This window comes from Ranitomeya variabilis, chromosome 2 (assembly GCF_051348905.1).
Source record: "Ranitomeya variabilis isolate aRanVar5 chromosome 2, aRanVar5.hap1, whole genome shotgun sequence".
In the NCBI taxonomy this organism is placed as follows: Eukaryota; Metazoa; Chordata; class Amphibia; order Anura; family Dendrobatidae; genus Ranitomeya; species Ranitomeya variabilis.
Window position 1 is genome coordinate 238262216 of NC_135233.1, and position 17418 is coordinate 238279633.

Genomic DNA, 17418 nt, shown 5'->3' on the forward strand with positions numbered 1-17418 from the left:
TCTGCACGGGGCTCGGCCTCCTACACCTGGGCACTGCCTACCCTGCGCGGGGCTTGGCGTGTTCCACATGGGCACTGCCTACTCCGCATGGGCATGTCCTGCTCTGCACGGGGCTCGGCCTCCTACACCTGGGCACTGCCTACCCTGCGCGGGGTTTGGCCTGTTCCACATGGGCACTGCCTACTCCGCATGGGCATGTCCTGCTCTGCATGGGGCTCGGCCTCCAACACCTGGGCACTGCCTACCCTGCGCGGGGCTTGGCTTGTTCCACCTGGGAACTGCCTACTCCGCATGGGCATGTCCTGCTCTGCATGGGGCTCGGCCTCCTACACCTGGGCACCTCCTACCCTGCGTGGGGCTTGGCCTGTTGTACTGAGGAATGGTCTCTTCCACTTGGGCACTGCCTACTCCTCATAGGCGTGTCCTGCTCTGCGCAGGGCTCAGCCTGCTCCTGGGCAATGCTTTTCCTGCGTGGGGCTTGGCCTGTTCTGAGGAAAGGCCTATTCCACCTGGGCACTTCCTACTCCGCATGGGCATGTCCTGCTCTGCATGGGGCTCGGCCTCCTACATCTGGGCACTGCCTACCCTGCGTGGGGCTTGGCCTGTTCCACCTGGGCACTGCCTACTCCGCATGGGCATGTCCTGCTGTGCATGGGGCTCGGCCTCCTACACCTGGGCACTGCCTATCCAGCGTGGGGCTTGGCCTGTTCCACATGGGCACTGCCTACTCCGCATGGGCATGTCCTGCTCAGCATGGGGCTCGGCCTCCTACACCTGGGCACTGCCTACCCTGCGTGGGGCTTGTCCTGTTCCACCTGGGCACTGCCTACTTCGCATGGGCATGTCCTGCTCTGCATGGGGCTCGGCCTCCTACACCTGGGCACTGCCTACCCTGCGCGGGGCTTGGCCTGTTCTACATGGGCACTGCCTACTCCACATGGGCATGTCCTGCTCTGCATGGGGCACAGCCTCCTACACCTGGGCACCGCCTACCCTGCGTGGGGCTTGGCCTGTTCTACTGAGGAACGGTCTCTTCCACCTGGGCACTGCCTACTCCTCATGGGCGTGTCCTGCTCTGCGCGGGGCTCGGCCTGCTCCTGTGGGACCATACTAGAAAGTAGCTGTTTCCCAGGCCGGGCTTGGCTTGTAACTAGGGGCTGTACAGACGTTGTCCTCTCTCTCTGGGCCATGCTCGTGGCACGTGGACTTGAGCGACAGCCGCCCATTACACACCACATGCAGCTGTGAAGTGTCCGGTCAATATCTGCATCTCCTCCGTCCTCCTCTGGAGAAGCCGCTACGAGCAGCTGGACCCGTGTGCCCCAGCGGGAAATTTCTCATATTTTTATAGCAAGCACATTCTAGGAATTAGGTCCTAATTGTTTTAAAGCAGATGTTGTTAGAGCGGATTTGGAAAGAGATGACGGCGCTGCCTTGTGTTTACTGCACCGGGCCGCTGGTCATTACGGTAAGGGGCGCCGCGCATGTCCCCTCATCCCCATGCAGTGTCTGGTCAGGGATGGTGGGCGGCTTGGCCTCTATTCCCAGCTCTTCACCCCTGGATCTGTCAGTCTGTTTCCCGGGGATGGAGACTAATGATGTTTGTCAGTCGGAGGATTGTACACAGCAGCAACATGGGGGAGTCCTGGGTAACAATGGCCGCACACACAAAGACAACTGTGTCCTGCGGCCGCTCACCACAAGTGTTTTCTTGCCTTGACAGATTCGCGTAGACAGCCCCGCAGATGCCATCTTGTACGACACGGCGGCCGTGGTGCCAGGAAAACCCATACTGAGAGACATGGTGTTCAGCCCGGACTGGCAGTCTGTGTACATCATCAGCGAGAGACAGGTGAGAACGCAGGAAAGGGTTAAATCGCACATGGCGGCCATGATGGTTCAGGCTGGCAGCGAAGCGGGCCTGTCGTCTCTCCTGATGTGTCAGTTTTACTAAATCCTTGTATTCCCTATGAAATGACAACTGCGGAGCTTCTGGCCTTTGAACTTTGTCATGTTCCTCTGTTGTTCCTTCTGGAAATGTCTGAGTAAATTGACAATTGGGTGCTACCCTTCCCGGTGTCGGTGCTGTGGGCTGTGACTCTGCACTGTTAATGACGTTATCACGCCGTGAATAAATTCATGAATTCTAGGAGGAATAACCAGAGGAAAAGCACAGTGTAGATTTCTAAGAAAGGATGTCTCGGATTTGTGCTGACGTGAGAAGTTATTTCTAATCTGGATTTGTCAGGGGACAAATAAAATAAAGGTTATTCTTCCTGGAAATATGGCATTCATCAGTTTCCAGGAGGAATAATGAAGGAAAAAGTGCAGTTTAGGCTTCGAAGATAATTCTGAATTGTTAGGTTGGGAAGAAAAGCAAATAACTTTTCAAATAGATGTCAGGGGAACTGAGAGGTCCTTAAAAATAGTCATTCCCTTTGTTGTTCCTCCTGGAAACATATAGAAACATATGGGCGTGACATTTCTCCTTGTTATATAGGCGTATGCCCTTATGGAGTCAGCAATGATTGGACAACCCTCCGTGTCGTCAGTTCCTACATTTCCAGGAGGAATAACAGAGGGACAGAGAAGATGCCTGGTGACATTCGAGAAGCCCCAAATGTCTCTCTAGTAAATCTGATGGCACCAAACAATGGAGGCTAATTAGTGTTTGGTCTGTTACAGGTCAGCCGCGTTCCGGTGGAGAGCTGCCAGAGGTATAGCACTTGCGGAGAGTGTCTGGGGTCCGGAGACCCTCATTGCGGCTGGTGTGTACTGCACAGCAGGTGAGAGCGCAGGGCCGTGTGCGCGATGCAGGATGTGTGCGCTGGTCTCAGTAGTGCAGCCTTTAATTGTGCGCAGTCCCACACGTCACCAGCAGATATAAGGAGGCGTCTCGAGCGCTCGCAGCCGTCTCTGTAGATTTGTTTTCCCCTCTCTCTCTGCTTATGCACATTCCCAGCTAATAGTTTACAAGATATCCGCTAATGCGCGGCTTAATTTATGAAAATATGTTGTCTTGGCTCCGTCGATGCCTCCGCCAGAGAGCCAAGACTCCACATTTTCCCAAACGGAGCGCCATCCCAGACAATATGTCGTCTTTTTTCTCTAAGTAGCACATTCTGTTAATGGTTTGTCACTTCTGTAATTTTTTTTTTCTCCCCTCCAACTTCTGCCCGTGAAAGAAGATGATTGTTCAGTTGCTTGGCAATCTGGATGATTAGTTGTGACATACAAATTCAGAAGGGGGGAAAGTAAACAAGACGGTTTTGTGCGCGGCGTGATTGCGTCGCCGGCTCTTTCATTTCATTCGGTCACAAGATTGCTGTTTATTTAAATGACACATTTAATTTTGTTATGTGTCAGATAGTTTTCTCTTTTGTACGTTTTTTTTTTTTTTTTTTGTTATCCACCCGAAATGTTGGTCGGACTTGGAATTTATTTTTATTTCTAGTATGTCTGCGAAATCAGTGATTATTATTTCACTTTTTGGATATTTTCTAATTGACTTTTAATCAGGATGGTTATTGTAAAACTTACTCTTTAGTTTCTGCACTTTGAATTTTTTTTTCTGCTCCTTCTTCCAAGAGTTGTATAAGTTGCATTTCTTCAATGACCCGATCCCCTTTACATTTTTCACTCTTTGCTTCATTGCAGCCATTTGGTAAATTCAAAAAAGTTCATTTTGGTTCTCATTAATGTACCCTCTGCACCCCATCTTGACTGAAAAAAAAAAAACAAATGTAGTAATTTTTGCAAATGTATTAAAAAACTGAAATATCACATGCTCAGTTCAACATTTTTTGAATTTCCCAAATGGCTGCAACGAAAGAGTGAAAAATGTAAAGGGGTCTGAATACTTTCCATACCCACTGTGTATGTGTGTATATATAGATATAGATATATTAGTTAAAAAAGAGGGGTCCAAGAACATTGACGTGCTAGACATTTAAAATATAATTTTAAATATATTTTTATTTATTGTGCTGGGAAAATAACCTGATAGCATGATTTTCCAGGTTGATGCAGTTACAATTATGCTTTTTTTTATTTTTAGTAGCTAAAAAATGTAAGAACTTTGTTAAAAAAATAAATAAGAAAATTGCGGGTTCATGGAACTGTTTTCTCATATCCTTATCTCTTTTGTTATTTTTCCACGCTTGTTTTTTATTCAGACAGTTTTTGGTTACATATGACATTTTGATCACTTAAGGTACCTTCACACTTAGCGACGCTGCAGCGATACAGACAACGATGCCGATCGCTGCAGCGTCGCTGTTTAGTCGCTGTGTGGTCGCTGGAGAGCTGTCATACAGACGGCTCTCCAGCGACCAACGATGCCGAAGTCCCCTGGTAACCAGGGTAAACATCGGGTTACTAAGCGCAGGGCCACGCTTAGTAACCCGATGTTTACCCTGGTTACCAGCGTAAATGTAAAAAAACAAACAGTACATACTCACCTTCTGCTGTCTGTCACACGTCCCTCGCCGTCTCCTTCCCGCACTGACTGTGAGCGCCGGCCGTAAAGTAAAAGCAGAGCACAGCGGTGACGTCACCGCTGTGCTCTGTACCGCCGGCACTCAGTCAGTGCGGGAAGGAGACGGCGAGGGACGTGTGACAGACAGCAGAAGGTGAGTATGTACTGTTTGTTTGTTTTTTTTACATTTACGCTGGTAACCAGGGTAAACATCGGGTTACTAAGCGCAGCCCTGCGCTTAGTAACCCAATGTTTACCCTGGTTACCACTGTAAAACATTGCTGGCATCGTTGCTTTGGCTGTCAAACACGACGATACACGCCGATCTGACGACCAAATAAAGTTCTGAACTTTCAGCAACGACCAGCGATATCACAGCAGGATCCTGATCGCTGCTGCGTGTCAAACACAACGATATCGCTATCCAGGACGCTGCAACGTCACGGATCGCTATCGTTATCGTTGCAAAATCGGTTAGTGTGAAGATACCTTTAGTATTTCATACTTCTGAGCGGGCCCCTAAACAAATAACCCTGATTACAACTGTGGTGTTGCATCCTATTTGTGGATGTAGGAGAACCTCAGCAGATCACTGCGCTGTTACTGAAAATAATAGGATTCTTTTTTCCAATGGCAGATTTCAGCTCACCCCAAAGATTTTCAATGGGAGTCAGGTCTTTTTCAACCATTCCTGTGTACTTTTGGATGTGTGCTTTGAGTCATTGTCTTGCAGACCCATGATCTTCGACTCAAACCAAGTTTTCTTACACTGGGTAGGACATTTCGCTCTAAAATCACTTGCTAATTCTCTGATTTCATGATTCCTGTGATACGGTTAAGGCCTCCAGTACCTGACTGAGCAAAGCAACCCCACAGCATTATGGATCCTCCACCATGCTTAACTGTTGGTAGTGTGTTCTTTTCCTTATACGTTTCATTGTGCCGTCTGTAAATAAACTGTTGCTTTGTATGCCGAAAAGCTCTTTTTGTTTCATCTGTCCACAGAACATTTTCCCTGAAGGATTGTGGTTTGTAAAGGTACTCTTTGACAAATCAGTTGTTCCTTTTTGTCTTTTCTTGAGCAATGTTTTTTTCCTTGGCCTTCGCCCATAAAGCTTTGCTTTTTTTAGTTTGTGGCGTATGTTACTTTTTTAAACCATAACCCCAGACTTGGGGTTCCATTTCTAGGCTGGCCTTCAGGTCTGTGGATGTTTGACTTGGTGTTTTTTCAACCATTCGCACCAACCTTCGAAGATATCACTGGTGAATACCTCCCCCCCCCATGTCCAGGGAGGTTCTTAACGGTACCATGCTTGGCAAACTTCTTAATAACATTGTGCACTGTTGAAACAAGGATACCAAGGTCTCTGGAGATATCTTTATACCATTTGGAAGACGTGTTTGCTAATAATAGCAGTTCTTATGTCCTCAGACTGCTCCTTTGTCTTCACCATTGTGACAAAGGAACAGGGCCTATCATGGGGCTTTTTAAAACACTGAAGTCCTCATTCATTGGCTAATTCATGTTACATGGGCACCGACAATCACAGGTGATTCTCATTTGTGATATACCACAGGCGAGTAAAATTGTGTTTCCATACCAATTTAAAGAGAACCTGTCACCCCCCCCCCCCCCCCCCAGGCGTTTGTAACTAAAAGAGCCTCCCTGTGCAGCACTAATGCTGCATTCTGACAAGGTGGCTCTTTTAGTTATTGGTGAGGTAACTTCAGAAATAATCCATTTTATAATTTGTCCCATATACCTTGAATCAGTCCTGGAGGCAGGTCTTCAACCAACCCCCTCTCTGAAAAAAAAGCTCTGTTTTCAAATGAGCCGGCGCCCGGTGCCAAGAGGACATGAGTGACAGCTGTGTGGCGTCTGCAGCAGGGGAGGAAAGACCTGCCTCCAGGACTGATTCAAGGTATTTGGGACAAATTATAAAATGGATTATTTCTGAAGTTACAGCACCAATAACTAAAAGAGCCACCTTGTCAGAATGCAGCATTAGTTCTGCACAAGGTGGCTCTTTTAGTTACAAACGCCTGGGGGGGGTGACAGGTTCCCTTTAATGTAAAGGGGCCGATACCAGTGTCACAGCAGCTTTAGGTTTTTCTATCTTTCCCTCCCATTGTTTTTTGTTTTAAATTAGTGATTATCATTTGCTCTCTTTTATTTAACATGAGTGCTCTACACAAAAATACTATTTCACTTGATTCATTTTTTCATTTTTTTTCAGGAGATATTCCACATTATGTACTTAAACTTCCTGGGGGCCAATAACAATGAGCAGAACTGTACAGATAGTGACTTGCAGCTAATTTTATTTCTGATGGAATCATTCACTTTTACCCGTCTCTTCCATCTGGCCCAGACCGACACAACAACTTCTCCAACCAGGACTCGGCTGCAGAGTTTACCGCAAAGAAACATTTTACTTCTCCTATTACACTATTTAGCACCGTCACCATCTATTCCCAACCTGCCCAAACTCCTCATCCTGCTGATACCCCAATACTGAGCCACTGCTGCCGTATGTGTCCTTATTACTGCACCTACTGTGTGGTACTGTATGCCCTCTAAATAATGTATGATGATCCCCTAAATAGCCTCCATATAGGATAATGCATCAGATAGACCTCAGTACAGTATAATGCACTCCTCATAGGGCTCAATATAGGATAATGCACTCTCCATAGGTCTCTATATAGATAGTATAATTCACCCCCATAGGCTTCTACAGTATATTGCACTCTCCGTAGGCCTCTATATAGTATAATGCACTCTCCATAGGCAGACTTTATATAGTATAATGCACTCCCCATATGCAGACTCTATATAGTATAATGCACCCCCCATAGGCAGACTCTATATAGTATAATGCACCCCCCATAGGCAGACATTATATAGCATAATGCACTCCCCATAGGCAGACTCTATATAGTATAATGCACCCCCCATAAACAGACTCTATATAGTGTAATGCACTCCCCATAAACAAACTCTATATAGTATAATGTACCCCCCATAGGCAGACTCCATATAGTATAATGCACTTCCCATAGGCAGACTCTATTGCACAATGCACCCCCATAGGCAGATTCTATATAGTATAATACATTCCCCATAGGCAGACTCTATATAGTATAATGCACCCCCCATAAACAGACTCTATATAGTGTAATGCACTCCCCATAAACAAACTCTATATAGTATAATGTACCCCCCATAGGCAGACTCCATATAGTATAATGCACTCCCCATAGGCAGACTCTATTGCACAATGCACTCCCATAGGCAGATTCTATATAGTATAATACATTCCCCATAGGCAGACTCTATATAGTATAATGCACCCCCATAGACCTCTTTAGTGTAGTTTCACTCCCCATAGGCAGATTCTATATAGTATAATGCACTCCTCATAGGCAGACTCTATAGTATAATGCACTCCTCATAGTCCTCCATACAGTATAATGCACTCCCCATAAAAAAAATACAATACTCACCTCTCCTCCTTGTTCCTCCGCTGCTCCAAGCACCCACATATCTCAGCACAGCGAGCACCAGGTAATGACGTCATCGTGCCCACTGTCAGTGTCTGCTTCAGTGACATCAGACGCAAAGGGGGAATAATGGGAGTGCGACACTGTGGTCAACTGTATCGGTATCCAGCTGTTTAAAGTAGAACTTGTCATGACGGGTTGGAGGCTCCCTCCTCAAGGATCCCATGGCGGCTGGGTGGCAGGGCAGTGAGATCGAGTCTCCCCACTCTGCCGCAGTGTGCAACTGTGCAGTGGCATACCTCCAGGTGGGCACCTCAGAACGCGGGGCCCAGGGCAATTGCCTCCTCTGCCCACCGGTAGCTAGGCTATTGGCTGTCAGTGTCTTTCTTTCTCTTTGTTCAACGCCCCCCTTTTTTTTGAACATCTTAAATGCTCGCAAAATAAATAATAATTTTTAAATAGATTTTATTTTTCTTAAGCACTTTTAATGGTGTTTTTTCTATTTTGACACATTTTCTGCAAATGTTTTTCTTTGAATTCTTATTTAAATCCTATAGAAAAGTGTTTAGGAAAACGCCCCCCCCCCAAAAAAAAAAACTCCTATTAGACAGTCACCCTTTCCAGCCAAAATGGGGATTTTTGGTGCCATTAATTAATACATATGGCTGTTGTCATTTTTGGGGCTCACTAAGAGGGAAATGTTTTTGTTGGGTTCCCTGGCGGTAAAAATGTGTGAACTGAAATGGTCTGACCTGGTAAATTATGCGATTGATAATTGTTAAACATTAAATGGCGTAATATTGCTGCACTATACGAGCAGGCTGATGCTTTGCAGTTCTGGTACAGTTTAGATAAGTAGTTCATGCTGACACTTGTAGTTCTGCAATCACTGGTAAGCCACAAATTGTTTTGTTTGTAGTTGTTTTTTATACAGTGGATTAACAAAATACTAAAAAAACAAAGTCATCCAGCAGTTTCCATTCCAGCAGGGTATGGCGGCTGCGGGGCAGATAGGGCTGCTGGCTGTCAGTGCAGGCACAGGATTGATGTGTGTGTCTGGGTGTCTGTTTCTCTCTTTCCTGGCTGGGATTTAACAAGGAGGAAGTATTGTATTCCCCTCCCCCACCCAATGGGTTTAGCAGTTGTGTGTTCCCAGGTGAGGAGAGAGATTCTCCAGACTGGTCTGTCATACATAGCAGAGCTCAACCCGAGCCTTAACCCTGTGTGCACCCTGTGCACGGCCGCACAGGTGCGAGTGGTCACACAGGACTGGGCAAAAAGTAGTTATAGAGCCCCATCACTGATGGTCTTCCATAGTGTCCCCCCACAACTTCCGTGTCATTATCTCATTAGTGAGACCGGAATGCATCCCACCCATCCATGCCTACCCCCACTGCCCCATCAATCCCTGGACCTAGATTATCACTGATCTGCAATGCTCATATATCAGGAAGGGGGGCGCAGTAATGATTGAAAGTGCCTGATGAGTTTACTTCTACATAACAGCAGGGTTGGGAAATGTAGTGGGGGTGTTTATATTGGCTTTGCAGAAGCAGCCTGACACACCACGTGTATACCAGGGGTTCTAGAAATGGATTTACACACAATGGGTTTCACTGTGTGTGTGTATATAATGTGTGTGTGTGTGTGTGTGTGTGTGTATAGTTATATGTATGTATGTATATATAATGTGTGTGTATGAGTATATTATTATTATTATTATTTATTGTTATAGCGCCATTTATTCCATGGCGCTTTACAAGTGAGGAGGGATATGTATGCATATATAATGTGTGTGTATAGCTATATGTATATATAATGTGTGTATAGGTATATGTATGTATACAGTACAGACCAAAAGTTTGGACACACCGTCTCATTTAAAGATTTTTCTGTATTTTCATGACTATGAAAATTGTAAATTCACACTGAAGGCATCAAAACTATGAATTAACACATGTGGAATTATATACTTAACAAAAAAGTATGAAACAACTGAAAATATGTCTTATATTCTAGGTTCTTCAAAGTAGCCACCTTTTGCTTTGATGACTGCTTTGCACACTCTTGGCATTCTCTTGATGAGCTTCAAGAGGTAGTCACCGGGAATGGTCTTCCAACAATCTTGAAGGAGTTCCCAGAGATGCTTAGCACTTGTTGTCCCTTTTGCCTTCACTCTGCAGTCCAGCTCACCCCAAACCATATCGATTGGGTTCAGGTCTGGTGACTGTGGAGGCCAGGTCATCTGGTGTAGCACCCCATCACTCCCCTTCTTCGTCAAATAGCCCTAACACAGCCTGGAGGTGTGTTTGGGGTCATTGTCCTGTTGAAAAATAAATGCTGGTCCAACTAAACACAAACCGGATGGAATAGCATGCCGCTGCAAGAGGCTGTGGTAGCCATGCTGGTTCAGTATGCCTTCAATTTTGAATAAATCCCCAACAGTGTCACCAGCAAAGCACCCCGACACCATCACACCTCCTCCTCCATGCTTCACGGTGGGAACCAGGCATGTAGAGTCCATCCGTTCAGCTTTTCTGCGTCGCACAAAGACACAGTGGTTGGAACCAAAGATCTCAAATTTGGACTCATCAGACCAAAGCGCAGATTTCCACTGGTCTAATGTCCATTCCTTGTGTTCTTTAGCCCAAACAAGTCTCTTCTGCTTGTTGCCTGTCCTTAGCAGTGGTTTCCTAGCAGCTATTTTACCATGAAGGCCTGCTGCACAAAGTCTCCTCTTAACAGTTGTAGTAGAGATGTGTCTACTGCTAGAACTCTGAGTGGCATTGACCTGGTCTCTAATCTGAGCTGCTGTTAACCTGCGATTTCTGATGCTGGTGACTCGGATAAACTTAACTTCAGAAGCAGAGGTGGCGCTTTGTCTTCCTTTCCTGGGGCGGTCCTCATGTGAGCCAGTTTCTTTGTAGCGCTTGATGGTTTTTGCCACTGCACTTGGGAACACTTTCAAAGTTTTCCTAACCCCATTTATAAGGCAAGAAATCCCACTTATTAAACCTGATAGGGCACACCTGTGAAGTGAAAACCATTCCTGGTGACTTCAGTGTGAATTTACAATTTTCATAGTCATGAAAATACAGAAAAATCTTTAAATGAGAAGATGTGTCCAAACTTTTGGTCTGTACTGTATATAATGTATGTGTATAGGTATGTGTATGTGCATTTATAATGTGTGTATAGGTATATGTATGTGTGTGTATATATAAAGTGTGTGTATAGGTATCTGTAAGTGTATATACACTGCTCCAAAAATTAAAGGGAACACTTAAACAACAGAATATAACTCCAAGTAAATCAAACTTCTGTGAAATCAAACTGTCCACTTAGGTAGCAACACTGTTTGACAATCAATTTCACATGCTGTTGTGCAAATGGAATAGACAACAGATGGAAATTATTGGCAATTATCAAGACACCCTCAATAAGGGAGTGGTTCTGCAGGTGGGGACCACAGACCACATCTCAGTACCAATGCTTTCTTTACATAGTACATTACATAGTTATTAAGGTTGAAGGAAGACTGTAAGTCCATCTAGTTCAACCCATAGCCTAACCTAACATGCCCTAACATGTTGATCCAGGGGAAGGCAAAAAAACCCCATGTGGCAAAGAGTAACTCCACCATGGGGAAAAAAATTCCTTCCCGACTCCACATACGGCAATCAGACTAGTTCCCTGGATCAACGCCTTATCAAGGAATCTAGTGTATATACCCTGTAACATTATACTTTTCCAGAAAGGTATCCAGTCCCCTCTTAAATTTAATTAATGAATCACTCATTTCTTGCTGATGTTTTGGTCACTTTTGAATGTTGGTTGTGCTTTCACACTCGTGGTAGCATGGGACGGACTCTACAACCCACACAAGTGGCTCAGGTAGTGCAGCTCATCCCGGAAGGCACATCAATGTGAGCTGTGGCAAGAAGGTTTGCTGTGTCTGTCAGCGTAGTGTCCAGAGGCTGGAGGCACTACCAGGAGACAGGCCAGTACACCAGGAGGCAGACCAGTACACCAGGAGGCAGACCAGTACACCAGGAAATGTGGAGGGGGCCGTAGGAGGGCAACAACCCAGCAGCAGGACCGCTACCTCAGCCTTTGTGCAAGGAGGAACAGGAGGAGCACTGCCAGAGCCCTGCAAAATTACCTCCAACAGGCCACAAATGTGCATGTGTCTGCACAAATGGTTAGAAACAGACTCCATGAGGATGGTCTGAGTGCCCGACGTCCACAGATGGGGGTTGTGCTCACAGCCCAACACCGTGCAGGACGCTTGTTTTTTTGCCACAGAACAGGATTGGCAGAATCGCCACTGGCGCCCTGTGCTCTTCACAGGTGAAAGCAGGTTCACACTGAGCACATGTGACAGACATGACAGAGAGCGATCTGCCTGCAACATCCTTCAGCATGACCGGTTTGGCAGTGGGTCAGTAATGGTGTGGGGTGGCATTTCTTTGGAGGGCCGCACTGCCCTTCATGTGCTCGCCAGAGGTTGCCTAACTGCCATTGGGTACGGAGATGAGATCCTCAGACCCCTTGTGAGACCATATGCTGGTGCGGTTGGCCCTGGGTTCCTCCTAATGCAGGACAATGCCAGACCTCATGTGGCTGGAGTGTCAGCAGTTTCTGCAAAATGAAGGCATTGAAGTTATGGACTGGCCCATCTGTTCCCCAGACCTAAATCCGATTGAACATATCTAGGACATCATGTCTCGCACCATCCACCGTCACGTTGCACCACAGTTGGTGGATGCTTTAGTGCAGGTCTGGGAGGAGATCCCTCAGGAGAACATCCGCCGCCTCATCAGGGGCATGCCCAGTCATTGTAGGGAGATAATACATGAACGTGGAGGCTACACACACTACTGAGCATCATTTCCTTGTCTTGAGCCATTTCTACTGAAGATGGATCAGCCTGTAACTTAATTTTGTACTTTGATTTTGAGCATCATTCCAACTCCAGACTTCTGTGGGATATTAGTTGTGATTTACATTGATCATTGTTAGGTTTTATTGTTCTCAACACATTCCACTGTGTAATGAATAAAGATTTACAACTAGAATATTTCATTCAGTGATATCTAGGATGTGGGATTTTAGTGTTCCCTTTAATTTTTTGAGCAGTGTATAATGTGTGTATAGGTATATGTACGTGTATATATAATTTGTATGTTTGTATGCAGTGTGTATGTATCTGCGCAATGTGTACATATGCTTTGTGTGAAAATGTGCTGTGTGTGTATATGTATGCAATGTATGTGTAAATGTATGTTTATATATTACCTGTGTATGTAAATATATGTAATGTGTGCATGTATGTGTGTGTGTGTGTATATATGTGTGTGTGTGTATATATATATATATATATATATATATATATATATATATATATATATATATATATATATATATATATATATATATATATACTTTCTTCATTGACTCACTGTTCTGGTAAATGCTCCACAATGGAGCTGAGCCCCTGAGTCTGTGCATGTTCTGCATCTCCCGTAGACCTCCCCCATCCCCAGATATTGTACAAATCTTCCGCCCAGTCATTTTTCTTTTTTGTATGTGCCCAAAACATGCAAACAATATCCCACCCACTGAGATTGCACCCCCTGCCCGTTATGTACTTGGCCCCGATCCCCACATCTGCCCTGGGCGATGCCAGGGATTCTTGTAGTGGCATAAACAAGTATAAGGGCCTGGCGGGGTCATTACACCTGCTCTCTGTGCCAGGCCGGGCTGCGACGTTCCATCAAGAGCTTGTCAATGCCACGCTGGCTTCTTTTTCTCGGAGAGGTTGGGAAGAGACCGCTGTTTGATGTCTTTTTATGAGACACTCGGGCTGTCTGCTCTGGGCCAAGTCTGATTTTCAAAGAATGCTTTTAAAAAGGGGGGACAGCTGGCGAAGTGAGCGAGGTCTCGGGGAAATGGCTCGGGCGGCTGTCTCTCAGGGACGGCAGATTTAATGCTCCAGAATGTTTGACTTTTGTAGGGTCGGCGCAAGCTTCGCCCCTCGGGACCGGCACGCCACATCTGCGAGCTCCACTGCAGAAGAGGCTGATTTTCTGTATATCATGAAGATCTGTAACTTTCTCATTTACTTTGCATCTTACAATAATCCACTACTGCCATACAGATGTCTGTCCGCACCTTTCCTGTTAGTTTGAGTTATTCTGAGTGGCACGAGATAACCAGCTTACCCCAAAAATGTCCCTTTTATTTCCCCCGAAAACTGGTTATTCTGTGCCACTTTTCTCGGAATGCGGGGAAAATGAAAGCAGGACGTATTTTCTACAGGCTGTAATCCTATTCCTGGAGGGGTAATTTGTATGGTCTACAAGGACTGTCTCATAGCACCATCTGGGCTAATTAGACAGGATGTCTGTGACGACGGGCCTCTCCGCCATTGGGAATGATCATACTTACATGTAAAGGTATGGGGGCTACAGAGGGACACTAGACTTGGCTACCGATGGTTTGGTGGCTTCTACTGTCAGTCTCTAGTTCCGGTCTCTCTGAGACTGCTGATCTGTTTCTTTCATTCCCCCTCCTCATGTTTCCATCCCTCAGATGTGGTGCTGTGCTGAGGGTTTGGATTATCAGCCAGCTCCACACTTCTAATCCTATTAGGAGGGGCACAAATCCTGTTTGGAGAAGCTGGATGTGCTCAATATGTGACAAGGGAGGGTCTGCACACACAGCTGTCCCCTGGAGGCCATCATCACAGCTCATCCTCCTGCTTCACCTTCTGCTGCCCCCCACCAAATCTTGCTTTTTTTCTGCACTCCGAGCTTGGTTTATGGGGTCCAACCCTTGGCCACCCTTGTACAACAGTCCCTCATAAAAATTCTGCGTAAATCTAAAAAGGCGACGATCCCAATACAACAATGCGGCCATTGTGAGGGGGACCTGGGGGCCTGCATAGATTTCAGGGGGTCTCTGCCCACTGCGGCTGTATTCTGTATAGTGCATTGTGTGAGTTGCACGCAGCGAAAAAGAATGAAAAATTACATTTGCAAGAAAAATGTAGAACTTTGCTATTACAGGGGCGGCTGACTACTCCCATGGAAGACAATGGTGACATTATTGGTGGTCTCCTCCCATATAGTATACACTCATGCACTAGAGTTAGGGCACAAATTCTTCTTTCTTTTCCTAATAAATGCATTTAGCAATCAGCAAGCAAAATATGTCGATCACACAGTTTAACGTGATTTATTAGTTTTTAATGGTTGTCAAACAAGTTTTTTCATCATATTTTGTTATATAAATAATACCGTATGTAACAATTTTTGGTTTTATTAAATTGGATGTAAAAAGGGTGTTATGATGTAAAAAAATATTCTGTCTTTTTAGATGTTATATGTATGGTAATTCCTATTGTGAACTGAATTGATTACGTCCTCAGTGACCCCTATAAAAGGTCACGGCCAATATCCTGTCATTATGTACCTGAGGAAGAGGCCAGATGGGCATGACAAAGCCCTAGAATGTTACCATATTGATTGCCACCCAACTTTACTAAACCCAGATTTACGTTATTTTATTTATTTATTTTTTTTCTTTTTGTGATTTTTTTTTTTTTTTTCCAATTTCACTCCATACTGACCATTCTCTCTTCCTGTCTCTTCAATACCCCCATCATCTCCTCCGTGATTAGGACCCCCGCAGCTTCTTCCTGCCTTTTCCCTTATCTCGCTTTCTCCATTTCCATCAATGTTACCAGCCGCCTTCGCCAGCCACGCCGTGCGCCCTCTGTCATCAGCGCCATTCTTCCCATCCTCTTGACGGGTTCCTGTGTGTGTGCGACACAAGCGATTGTACAATCACAAGTGATGATGTCCCTGTCACCCTTCCCGGTGGTGGATGTGCTTTGTGAGTGCTGTGACAGCCTCTGTACCTCCAGCTTGCTGCTGCCGGGCACATTTTTTTTTTCTCAACATCTTACGGGTTTTTTTTTTTCACCCCTGAAATGTCAAATCTCTGACTGCTTGCTCTGGCACTAATGAGCCCTCCTCCCGAGCGCCATGTCTCAGTAGTACTCTCATCTTCAAACAGTCTGCCATTAACTCTATCTGTGCTGTGCGTGTGCCATCGACCTCATTATATTGTCCAGGAAACGGGCGATTCAGCTTCGTTTGTGTCTACCATCTTGATACGTTTGAAAGCAGATAATCAAAAATGTGATCTGACAAATCTGCAGATCAGACCACCGACCTCGCCAAAGATCGATCACCCTTATGGTCATGTCGTTCTCACCCGCCATCTGCAATCCTTAGTACATGGGCGGCTATTAGGTGCCCATACGTTTTATATATATATATATATATATATATATGTGTGTGGCCCTCATGAGAGGTAAGCCGCTGCCAGATGTGTCTGGCTCCAGCTTCCTCCATCTTCCCGATGAAAACACATCCTCGCTGCATCTCCCATTAGGACTTCTTCCTTCATGCCCTTTAATAAACCTATGACTATCACAGATTATCGGAGGCTGTTTAGTGGTAATTTTCACTTGAGCGGAGGACCTGTGTCATATAGAAAAGATTGGTTGCTAGGAACATGTCTCCCTAGTAACCATTGATATTTTGAGGCCTAGCATCTCCTTTCATGCACAATAATGGCCACAAATGCCACCTGTTCTGTCAGCAGGGCAAATAGGAAGATGGCATAGGAAATATTAGTGTAAAAGCGGGCAAAAGGGGTCTTGGGATAATGGGAGGCTGTGTAATTTATTAGTTTTTATATGACTTTTCATTGGCAGCCATTTGTCTCCTCACACCAGAGCCGTGGTGGTGACCAGTGGAGAATTCTGAGGTAGCCGGTCAGTCACAGCGCCCCCTTTTCTGACATATAACAGGTGTTTCTAGTCCTACGCTCGCTGCTCTCATTGCTCCAGCTGTCGGCAGTTTATAAATTCCAGCTTCTCCTGCCGTCACCCGGCCATCGTGGAAATATGTGGAAATCCACCCTGAACGCCTGTTATCTGGGCAAAGTCAGATCCCGCGGTTTTGCCAAGTGTTTGCGAGAGTGTTGACTGAGAAATATCCAAAAATATGGGACGGCCCCCTCCATTTTACAGTTTGGTAGCTTAGGAAAGCCTTTGATTTATGGTTGTGATTTCAATATGCTTTATATTCTGTTCCAGAGCTGTAATCACAATGCTGCTGTTCTTTTGTGCACATCCGGCAGATAAAGGGTACCACCATGTATGGGTCTAACTGGCTTTCCCTCTCCATTATGGAAAAGGCAGCAGAGTTATGAATGCTGCTCTGGATGCAAATGTAAAGTATACTCTTCGTTATCTGTAGATGATATGTAATTGATATTTATCCTATGATGTCACCCATTTGTAGCCAAGCTCTTTATATGGCAGTCAGCCCAGAGATCACAGGTGTATTTTTTTTTTTTTT

The 17418-nt window shown here is 45.4% G+C and overlaps 1 protein-coding gene across 1 annotated transcript in view; it reads left to right on the forward strand.

The window, feature by feature from the left end:
* PLXNA3 (plexin A3) overlaps nt 1-17418 on the forward strand; it is a 111196-nt gene that overhangs the window by 46605 nt on the left and 47173 nt on the right. Inside the window, exons 4-5 of the mRNA XM_077284197.1 lie at nt 1724-1852; nt 2686-2786. Of these exons, the coding sequence (XP_077140312.1) occupies nt 1724-1852; nt 2686-2786 (230 nt within the window). The remainder of the gene's footprint in view (nt 1-1723; nt 1853-2685; nt 2787-17418) is intronic.